General features: G+C 33.3%; 2 protein-coding genes across 2 annotated transcripts; both read right to left on the reverse strand.

Moving 5' to 3' along the window:
• Positions 1-269: 269 nt before the first annotated feature.
• Positions 270-1,358, reverse strand: LOC109178735 (uncharacterized mitochondrial protein AtMg00810-like). Its single transcript, XM_019328275.1, has one exon. It carries the CDS (start codon positions 1,356-1,358, stop codon positions 270-272), a length of 1,089 nt encoding a protein of 362 aa, XP_019183820.1.
• A 35-nt stretch (positions 1,359-1,393) lies between these two features.
• On the reverse strand, positions 1,394-2,746 carry LOC109178736. Its single transcript, XM_019328276.1, has one exon. The coding sequence runs from the start codon at positions 2,744-2,746 to the stop codon at positions 1,394-1,396; it is 1,353 nt and encodes a 450-aa protein (XP_019183821.1).
• Between the last annotated feature and the right edge of the window lie 9,754 nt (positions 2,747-12,500).

The following is a 12,500-nucleotide window of genomic DNA, read 5'->3' on the forward strand; positions in this document are numbered from 1 at the left end:
ATTTAATATTGATGCTCAGTATAAATTATTTACTGCACTTTTAATACATTTTAATTGTACTTTGGTGCACTATATGAAATCGACTGCAATTGATTCTCGCATGATCCGTCTTTCATATATATATATATATATATATATATATATATATATATATATATATATATATATATATATATATATATATTCAACACACCCTTATGTAATGTTGCGGAGCTCAAAGAGGGTGAGAAGAAATGAAGAAAATCTTTTGAGATAGTAGTTTCATTATTTCAGTTATTACAGAGAAGGAACAAGAAGAAGCTATATGTATGTACAGAACAAGAGGTCGAAGTCAATGGACTTTTGACCGGTAACTCCCTATAACTGCTTTTAACTACCAAAGCGCTAGGATGATGACACGTGGCACTGATCTTGTTCTCCTGAAATCCCCCGCAAGTTGGATTGTATAGATCCAACAAGCCAAGATGGCAGTCCAGCTCTATATGTTTGGTTCTTTCATGAAATACAGGGTTCTCCGCAATTGCAATAGCAGATTTGCTATCACAATATATAGCCACTGCCTTTGAATGTTGTATTTGGAGTTCTGTTAATAAGAATGATAGCCATTGTATTTCACATGATGTGGCTGCTAGTGCTCTATATTCTGCCTCTGATGATGACTTAGAGATTGTGGGCTGCTTTTTTGATTTCCAAGATATTAGGGCATCCCCTAGGAAGACACAGAAGCCAGTGACAGACTTTCTTTTATCAACACATGCTCCCCAATCAGAATCAGAGAAGGCTTTCAACTGCAAATTAGAGGATGATGGAAAGAAAAGCCCTTGGCCAGGTGCTGCTTTAATGTACCTTAGTACTCTGTGTGCAGCTTGTAGATGTAGGTCTGTAGGCTTGTCAAGAAACTGTGACAATTGTTGTGTTGCAAAGCTGATATCAGGCCTAGTAATTGTTAGGTAGAGTAGCTTTCTAACAATTTTCCTGTACTGATTGTTCTCTTCAAGAGGTATTCCCATGTTTTTGCTTAGCTTGTGTGAGGGCACTGTAGGACTGTAAACAGGTTTAGAGGCTGTGAAACCTGTATCTTCAAGTAATTCTATAGCATATTTTCTCTGACATACTGCTATGCCTTTGTTGTGCCTGGCAACTTCTAATCCAAGAAAATATTTCAAAGAACCTAAGTCCTTTATTTGAAAGTTTGTCCTGAGCTGATCTTTGACTTCCTGTATGGCATTCAAATTTCTACTTGCAATCACAATATCATCAACATACACTAGCAATGCTACAAAGTGATCTTCCTTTCCCTTAGTAAACAAGGAATTATCAGGGACTGCCTGCTTAAATCCCATATTCTGTAATGCCATGGTTAATTTTGTATTCCACTGTCTGCTAGCTTGTTTCAATCCATACAAGGACTTGACCAATTTGCACCACTATCAACAATCCAATCTGAAATACCAGTCTTAACAGAATTAACTGAGGGGATAATACCTTCATTCTGGAATTCAGCTGCCACAGTACTGACAAATGCTGGTGAGGTTTGTTGATGATGGTGATCAAGGGGTGAATTCAGATTCTCCCCAGCCGGTTTATTAGCATGCATGAACTCCAAGAATCTCTTAACATCATCTTGAGTAAAGGGCATTCCACCATCAGAGTTGCAAGACTGCTGAGTTGATGATGGACCTTGGGTCTGATTGATTGAGCCTTGACTTCTTGGTCTAGGCTTCCACCCTGGGGGATACCCATGTTTCTTGTAGCATTTATCTTGTGTGTGTCCTGTATATCCACAGTAGGTGCATACTGGCCTTTTATTACTGGCTGAGGTCTTCTTAAACCCCTGCTGATAATTTCCATCTGTTTTGGCCAAGAAGGTACTGCCTGTGATGTTACTTTCTCCTGCCTGATACAATTGGCTCCCAAAACCATTGTTGGCCATGTGAAACTGTCTCTCTTGCTGTGCAATCATCGAATAGGCCTCATTCACATCTGGTAAGGGCCTCATCAACATAATCTGATTCCTGGCTCCTGTGTACTTCTCATGTAGGCCAATCAGAAAAATAGACAGTTTATCCTTCTCCATCTGTTCATTTAGCTCATCAATCTTCTTGCCACATTCACATTTGATATTACACGCACAGCTTATCAGTGGCCTAAGGATGCTCAGTTCATCCCACAAAAGTTTTTGCCTAGTGAAGTACTCATTTAGACAATTGTCCCCTTGTTTAGTTTGATAAATTTCACACTTAATTTCTGCAATTCGAAATAAGTCTTGTTGGCTAAATCTTCTTCTAAGATCATTCCAGATTCCATAAGCGGTATCGATCCATAAAACGCTACGAGCAATAGTAGGAGAGAGTGTGCGAACAATCCAAGTGGCAACAATGTTGTTGCATCTCTCCCAGGCAAGGTATCTATCCAAATTCTCTGCGGAAGGTTTTGTGATGCTCCCATTGATAAAGGGAACCTTATTCTTGCAAGACAGGGCCATTGTCATTGCCCTAGCCCAGGAGTGGTAGTTCGGGCCATCAAGAGGTATTGATACCAGTTCTAAAGCTGGATTTTCGTTTATATGAAGGTAGTAAGGGTTGGACTGAGATTGGGGATCGAAAGTTACCTCGCCATTGTTCAAATTGCCCGTCGTAGCAGAAGCATTTGACGCTGGATTTGGCGTCGTGTTCGCTGTGTTTGGATGGACAGTCGGATTGTCGATTGGTGTTGTCCGATTGCCGATTGAAGGCCAAGCTTCCATTGTAGCTGATGGTGAAGCTCCTAGTTTCTTCGCTCTGATACCATGTTGCGGAGCTCAAAGAGGGTGAGAAGAAATGAAGAAAATCTTTTGAGATAGTAGTTTCATTATTTCAGTTATTACAGAGAAGGAACAAGAAGAAGCTATATGTATGTACAGAACAAGAGGTCGAAGTCAATGGACTTTTGACCGGTAACTCCCTATAACTGCTTTTAACTACCAAAGTGCTAGGATGATGACACGTGGCACTGATCTTGTTCTCCTGAAATGTAAGTTAGGCAACATGTAAAATAAAACCCTCAAAATGATGAAGAGAGAAATTAATATTTTTTCTCTTCTATTACGAATAAATGTACTCTTCAATAGTTCTATTCTTATAATTTATTAAAATAACTGAAATGTGTTTTCCGTATTAACTAAAAGTTGCGAGCTAAACAAAACAAACACGATCATATTAAATTAAAGTTAAGAGTATTTCATGACTTATGTCAACACAAAATTTAAATCCATATATAATGATATTAAATTTATTATTAACAAAAGTGTATATATATATATATATATATATATATATATATATATATATATATCATCATGATGATTGATGACATCCCATGATTAAATCTTACTCCAGATTCACACTTGTATTGTAACGTTTAGGCGGACTCAAATATAATGTGCAGAAGACCCCTCACCCAATCACTCTTGTCTCTTGACTTAGCCACACAAATATATATTTCCCTTTGCTTTACCCTATTTTACCTAACAATGAATAATCCAACTTTTTGAAGACACATGCTCCCACCTATCCACCTACCATACCCGCTAACCTCATCCTCATCATCCATCGCAATCCATATTCACTACCCCAATGTCTCAATCACCACGTACTTTACAAGCAATATAATATGCAAATTGCCCGCATGGGTAGCTCAACTGGTCATAGAGGTAAAATTTTGGAAGAATGACCAGGGATTGAGTCTCACCAGCGGCAGTGTGGGAGCAACCTTTCAAAGTGAGGGGGGCTCCTTATGCGCAGTGAGCACCGGTCTAGCCTTTGTGGTTCATGTTTAGTTGAGTCACCATGATTTACATCCTTCCAAATGCTCTGTCGGGTCGGGGTGTGGGGGGCGCTTAGGATTGGGGTTCAGCCTTGTGGAAGAATATAATATGCAAATTTCAAAATGTTTATATTTTTATACTCTTTAGAACATATACCACCTTGTAATAAAGTCAATAGTACTCAAAAAAAAAAAAAAAAAAATTAGGGTTGGAGTTCAGCCTTTTGAAAGAATAGTACTCAAAATAATATTTCTATACTCATTTGTTTCAACAAAACAAATTAAAAACATTTTATTTTATAAAATACGGAGTAATACTTTTAGCATTTGAGTTATATTCGTAGTCTAAATTGACATTATTTCAAGAAACCAATAAAATAGTAACATATTTTGTCACAAATTAAATAGTTATAGCATAAATATTTACGAATTTTAGTGGTTTACCAATATAAATCCATTGGTAAATTAAATATATATCTACAAATTTTTCTGTTAATAAATTTGATTTTTTTTTTTATAGTTAGTCCTTAGTAATTTAAAGTCTAGATCTTGTCCTTTCTCAAACGGATTGTGATTGCTCCTTATGGAAATTTTGGAAATCTTTATTTTTAAAAGGTTAGTTTGGTCATTTAACCATAAACCTTTTGTTATAGGGTCACACTCTTGTGAGAGCATATCAATGATTCAATGAATGGTTCGTTGATGAGAATTATATATATATATATATATATATATATATATATATATATAAACACATGTACATTTTATAAGTATTCCAAACTTTAAAGTTTGTAATATTTATAAAACTAATTAACACCCTCATTTTTATTCTTATTTTCAAGAACCCTCTTAAAGTTCTACTTGATTTTAACTAGCAATTAACTTACCTTTAATTAAGTTTGTTTTTCGAATAAGAAAGAACAAATTAAAAGAGCAAGATAAGAAAGCAAACCAGGAACAAGCAATTGTTTACGCAACGCAATTCAGAGCTAAACTCCTACGTCTGCGGGACAACTCACGTCAGCCCAATTCACTAGATGTTCACCAAGATTACAAGGGATTGAATACAAAAGGCCCCAGCAACATAAACCAACTTAATCCTGAGACTGCAACGCTGAAAGAGATCCAGATAGGGGTACGGTCCAAAACATAACAAGATTATAACCTAAGTTTTGTCGAAATAAATTAGCCAATTAAATTAAGGTAAAATCTGTATTATCTTTATCCTTACAATGTGACTCGTCACTAATTTTAATTTACTTTTTTACATTATTATAATTAGGAATAAGGGTCAAATTAGCCATCGAACGTAACGTGAAAATGCAATTGGGTCACTCAACTAAAAAAAATGTGCAATTAAACCATTCAACATTGTAAATGCTACGGAGTATTATTAGTGGTAATCAATCTCCACATGTTTAGTGTGAGCATGGAAGATCAGATTTGCACACATGTATATAGCACTGAGATTATCACACCACAACTTGGAAACACAAATATTAGGGACATTAATCTCACGCAGTAGTGATAGAATCCAGATTATTTCTGCCGCCATTGCCACACCGACCGTTCTGCCGTCCGCCACCCGGCCCTGCGAACTGTCACCATCAGCTCGCTACTGGCCACCACTGGACTAGTTTTGGTTCCCACGACCAGAACGTCGATTACCACTACCGCGTTGTACCGAGTACGCTGCCGGCTGTCCACCGCCATCCGCCACTCCGTAGTCTCCGACGATGAATTCATGTGCACTGAGGAAGTCCGCAAGCTCTTGTAACGTCACAGGCTGCCCACGAACGGAAAGAGAGGTCGTCAACGGGCTATACTCAGGTCAAAGCCCTCAAAAAACATAGAGATTCTGTTCATCGAGTGAGACTGGCCGTCCGGCGAGCGCAAGGTCTTCAACAACCACTTGTGCTCGGTTGATGTAGTCAGCAACCGACGAGTCACCTTGTCGAAGGTTTTGTGACCAAGGAGATGCTGTGTGCAAGCCCTAGACGACGATGCCAATGCTGCTCCACGGCATCCCAAGCCGCTTTGGACGTTCGACGGCCGATTGCAAGGGGCATTACTTCTTCTATAGGGAGGAGACCCGCATATATAGCAAAGCTTGATCACTCCTAACCCACGCAACACATGCGCGATTGAGCTGCGGTGTGGCGTTTGGATCCTCGACCGAAAGGAAAGCTGGTGGACAAGAGTTTGATCCATCAACAAACCCCATAAGATCATGGCCACGGAGGAACAGAACAACTTGAGTCCTCCAAGACAAAAAAAAAGTTCTTGTATGTCAGTTTGATACTGATAAAGTGGTGCGCGGTGGATAGAGAATTTGCGGCGATAGAAACAGGAGAAACAACAGCAGGATGCATCTGAGACGGTTTGTTCAGAGGAGTTAATAGATCCGTCAGCCATGGGAACGATAATCCCTAACTAGCTAATACCAAATGAGAACTGTATGATTGTATTGAATGAGGTAATTACAAAGATACAAATTACAGGTATATATACAATAGAGACTCATAAGGATATTAGGATAATGAATCATAATCTAACTCAAATACATAGAGTCCTAATAGTTTGAACCCAATATTAACATTATAATTTAAATGTATTAAATAAAAATATTTATCAATAAAAACAATTTTAAAATGTTATTTTTAAAATCATCATAGTTATACTTGTAAAAGTCTTATATTTTAAAAAAAGAGATACTATTTGATAAATATGAAATTAATTATTACCATATTATTTATGTTTATAATGAAAAAAAAAAGTAATTTAAATATGTTAGTCAGTAATTTTGAAATAAAATAAAAAAAAATTTCACTTTTACTTCTATGACTATTGGGGTATTGTTAATTGGGGTCTACAAATTTGAAAATTGTCAATTTGCCTCAACAACTATTCAAATTTTTTCAATTTTAGTCAATCCAGTTAAATTACCGGCGAGAAGTAGCCAAAAAAATTTAATGGGTAAAATGATGAGGACAATTTAGTCTTTTACTTCTTCTCTTTTCTTGCTCTCCGACCTCTCCAATATCTCATCCGCCGTCACTTCCGCGGCCTCCGACGAAGACCGTCGCTACTCCGAAACCTCACCACCGCAACTACACATAATGTTTAACCCTTTTTCTCCACCCATTGATTCCTTTTCCCCGAAAATGGAAGTGTTGTGACTTGTGAGGGGTTTTACAGAGGTTGCAGGCGAAGAAGAGAAGAAACGGAGAAGAAGAAAAGAGGAGTACTAAATAACTAAATTGCCCTTAAAATTTTATCCATTAAATTTTTTTTGCTACTTTTCGTTGGGAAGTTGGCCGGGTAGACTGAAATTGGCAAATTATGCTGTGAAATTGGCAAATTATGTTGAAATTGGCAAAACTGTTCATAATTACGAATATATAGTTCTAAAATTATGAATATATAATTCTATAATTATGAACATAGAGTGTGTGAACATAATTATGAACATATAGTTCTGTAATTATGAATATAGATATTCAATAATTGTGAATATGAAATTCAAAAATTATGAATATATAGCTTTATAATTATGAACATATAGTTCTGTAATTATGAACATAGAGTTCTGTAATTGTGAATATAGAGTTCAATAATTATGAATATGAAGTTAAAAAATTATGAATATATAGTTTTATAATTATGAACATATAATTCAGTAATTATGAATATAGAATTGTGTCCATCTTGCAAGGTGGACACGGTTTCATAGCATAACGATTAATGATTACTGAAATTGAAAAAAATTGAATAATTACAATACTAAATTGATAATTTTAAAATTTGTAGGCTAAAATTAATAACACCCCAGTAATTCAAAGTCCAACAGCCTAATTTAGCAAAACCTTTCCGGTCAAAAATCAATGTCAAACTTGACTTCTTTGTCGGCTATTCCTCCGAATGAAAATGATGTTTGCTAATTAGTTTGTAGACCGTAGAGATTTAAAAAGTTCACTTTTTTTAAAAAAATAAAATAAAAAGTAAACACGGTCATGTTTCATTTACTTTATAAAGTAATGATAATTATTTAAAGATTTTTAATATATGTACTATGGTATTATTCTTACAGACTAATCATTATTAAATATAAGGAGAACAATGGTTGAATGTTGCTGAAAAAAAAATGGACGGAGTTGTACAATATATATATATATATATATATATATATATATATATATATATATATAGTTATTGATTTAATGTAAGAGTTGGAACTTGCAATTTATGAAAGATAAATAAATAGAATTGCCTTTAACTAATAAAGAAAAAAATTACACTGAAATGTTTTACAACACTATTGATGGAGTTGAAATATCATTTTATAACTATTTATTAATGTGACATGCGCTAATTGTCCCCAAAACAAAGAGATCTATGATTTTTTTTTTCCTTTAATAATATCATGGCATATAAATGACGAAAGTAATAATCTTTGAAGATATATTAAGTATTTTTTCCTATAAAAGTGTGAATTTTACGTAATTCTTTAATTTCAATATTTGGCAAGTCATGTCGTAAAAGGAAGTGCATTACCGTATACATACAATAATACAAAACTTAGCACACCGCTTTAATTTGTATACTTTTATACAACTTTATTTTATCCGTGAATTGGTTATTTCAAAAGAAATAATTATAAAAGCAAATATTATTTTATTATTTTTATAAGAAGATTATGACCCTTTGATAACATAATTAGCTTATCAGTTAATTTTGATTTATTTGATCATTATTAACTGTTTGACTTTATTTAACAATCAATATGAGTGTTTGATTAATTAATTTTTTTGTAACAGCTTATTGCTCCAAAATGCTAAAATTAAAAAAGCCGCTCAAAGTAGCTTTTTCGATCAACTTTTAAAAAACGTTATTTTGTATGTAATCAGCTATCAACTAACAACTAATTTACCAAACACTTTTCTACAATCAGCTAATGTTATTAACTAGTCAAACCACTGACCCAATCAACTAATAACTATTTATCAAACACCTCTATATGTGAAACTTTACTTCGACGTGAAAAAAACACAAGGTAGAGAATTAAATAGATATAAAATGATTTGTATGGTATCTATGTAAACAATGAAAATTACACATGAAAGTTATATCAACATAAATTGCAATAGCAAATAATTTACAGGTAAATATGTTCTAATTGTATTTTTTTTTTTTTTAAATTGAAGGGCTATGATGTAATGAAATTTTTTATAATTTAATGGCCAAATTGACTTTTCATAATTATTTATATACAAAAAAAAAAAATAAGCTTAAAATTTTTAAAAAGACATCATTTCTTGGCATATAAACTTTAATGAGTCATTGATGGGAGTCGCGAGACAAACAAAAGCATAATATAATTTTTTCCATTTTAACTTTAATGCGAATCTTTCTTAGTACGAGGTACACGAAACTTACGTAGCCGACACAACCTACTTTAAATATCAAAGCGAGTACGTTTATTGCCGCTACTCGAGCGAGTAGCCAGCTTTGCCTGTTCCTTTAATTACTCGCTAATAATGAACGTCACATTCACATGGGATATAAAGCGTGCCGTCTTAAAAGATTATTATTTTTTCAAAAAGCTAACGTAAATTTCACTTTTGATAAGCCCGATAATATCGCGATACGTTGAAACATATCGTGTGCGATTCGTTAATCACGAGATCCGAGCTGCGAGTTGAGAAATTCGCACGTCTAGTCGGTCAGGCGACACAGTTAAAATGGCATCAGATTCAGACTTAAAGAGAGCATTTTGTCGTTTTGTACTTACGTTGGAGTGTGTGATTCCATGCACTCAGTCCCACCGTAAAGTTGACTGGTCAAGATAAGTTCAGGCGGCAAGTGAGGCAACGAATCTATTTTTAGTAAGTTCAGATGCACAGAAATTCATAACCATATGTGTTTATGTATTTCGGATAGACTTTTATGGGCTGTTTAGTTGGATCGAATTGTAATTTAATTATAATATATTTTCTCTATTTTATTGTATGTGTCCGATTTGATTAACGAGATTTAATTAAAATTAGTTTTAATTCAATTTTTTATAATATTATGATTAGTAATATTATACAAAATTTATATATTTAAAAATTACACTAAAAGTATTATTCAACACAAAAAATTAAATTTTAAAATATGTAAAAAATACTAAAGAAAATAAACAAAGAATAAATAGTTAGTTTGACCAATAATAAGTAGGACAGATAAAATAGAATAGGGAGAGTAATTCTTTGATCCCCTCATCAATTCTTGTCCATTCAATATTCTAATTGCCCTCCTTTGAACTTTTTTTTTTTTTTTTTTTTTTTTTTTTGCATTATTTTTCAAACAATTCTCAAGTCTATTTTGTCCAACCTACTTTTCTCACATTTACATCTTACGACCCCGGATTTTATGTCTCTTTCTGACTTTTGCTCTAAGTCATCGTGCCTTTAGCCTTAGAACCCTATACATTATTTCTTGAGACACTTTGGCCTCCAAGCTTTTCATTATTCTTCACTTTACATCTCAATCCATCCGTATTTGCACTCTTACTCCCTTAACTTTGATCTTTAACCCAATTTGCATCGTAACTTTCATTCCTTTTTACATATAAGTCCCCCAAAATTTGCCTCATGACTTCTAATCATTCTCTATACCTATTTAATCATTAGCCCTCCATTCTCCGAGTCTAATAGACCTTGGACCAAAGCCCATTCCTCCATTAGAAACGTTTTTAGGATGTCCTTCAAGAGTTTAATTGTTTTTTTTTTTTAAATAATATAAAACACATGTTCTTATTTTTTGTTTCACTCTTATATTTTCCTTAAAGTGTAGGTATATACTCTTACATGCCTTATTATTTACCTTTTCATTTTCTTTTCCTTTTTGGTTTTAACCTAGCTAGTTGATATGACTAAAATATTTATATTTTTTTTCATTTGTAAAAGGATGTATTATAGTAAAAGATATCGGATAATTTTTCATTCTTTAATGTAGTGGATAAAAAGGTAGAATTATGATATTTTCCCTCTTAATTTTCATCCCGATATCACATAATTGTATTCATTAAATGTCAATGAATTAGATTACCACATTTACTTGTTCGAATTAAATAATCAAGAGAGGGAATGAATATATTCATTAATTTAAATAATTATAATAACATTGTAATAATAATTTTATCAATAAAAGTTTTTAAAAAAAAATGGATTGACCTTTAAGTGGATGATTCGTTGGCGATTGCATTTTTAATTCCTACTAACACATCGTTTTGCAAAGATAGAGCAGGTATGATAGTGATTGGTCTCTCTCTCATAATCTCATGCCTTTTCCAATTGATGATATTGCCATGAGTGCCCATGTTGGGAATCCAAGGAAGACTTGTTCCCCTCTTTATACAATCGTTATGCCATGGAACCGTGTTCACCATTCATGGTGAACACGGTTTCAATGGTGTTAGTACACCGTTATTTTTTTTTTTAATTAATTACGTGACTTTTCTTCTTCATTTTCACATTTCGCGGTTTCATTTTAATTTGAGGTGAGCAATGATTTCGGACATTCATAAATTATGAATTCATGCCTGCACATTCACTTTGGAACCATGCCTACACATTCCCGTCCGAAATCACGTACATTCATAAATTATGAATCCATGCCTGCACATTCACTTTGGAACCATGCCTACACATTCACTTTGGAACCATGAGATTATGAATTTTCTGTTATAAGATTATGAATTTTCAGTTATGAGATTATGAATTTTCTGTTATGAGATTATGAATTTTCTGTTATGAGATTATGAATTTTCTGTTATGAGATTATGAATCTACATTACATTCATAATCTCATAACAGAAAATTCATAATTTAATAAATATTTTACTTTTATGCGATTATGAATTTTCTGTTATGAGATTATGAATTTTCATTACATTCATAATCTCATAACAGAAAATTCATAATTTGATCAAACGGTGCCGTTAATTCCAAAGCCGCAATTTTTTTTTTTTTTTTTTTTTGCGTAAAAACAACGTCGTTTGGACTTGCGTTCACCATTCACGGTGAACACGTTTCCAGGGCATAATTTGCGCTCTTTATATACCCCAATTCTTATCATGGAAATTTTAAAAAGTCCAATGCCTAAAAGGAAAAGGGCTTGATGTTTTCTACAAAACCTAATAAAAATCAATAAAATTAGGCTCATAATGAAAATTAAAAAATGTTAAGGGTAATTGTTTATTGAAATGAATGATTCATATTATTTTGATTTTAGTATTATTTTAATATTTTTTCTTATTTAACTTCTATTATAGCATTTACTTTTCATAAATACTCTTGTATTCCGTCAGTGTAACTTTAGTAACGGAATATTTTGCTCACTATTTATTATTCTTATCTTACTTATTGATTTTCATAAGGAATTAAGGTGTAATATTCGAACCCCATCCCAATCAAAATTGATATAATTGTCAAACATATACTATGAATATGTAAAAGTGTATTAAAAATACAACATAAAATTTAACATGAACTTTGGTCAATTAATTAGAATCACGAATTGGGCATTAATGAAATGGTACACCTTATTTACAGTATATATTCAACACAGATGAGAAACTATGTCTATTATCATTGTCTTTTTGGGGAAGGAGGATTTGGTTATGTTTTCGAAGGTGCATTGTGCTAAGACAC

Source organism: Ipomoea nil, unplaced genomic scaffold, assembly GCF_001879475.1.
Source record: "Ipomoea nil cultivar Tokyo-kokei standard unplaced genomic scaffold, Asagao_1.1 scaffold0869, whole genome shotgun sequence".
Classification (NCBI taxonomy): Eukaryota; Viridiplantae; Streptophyta; class Magnoliopsida; order Solanales; family Convolvulaceae; genus Ipomoea; species Ipomoea nil.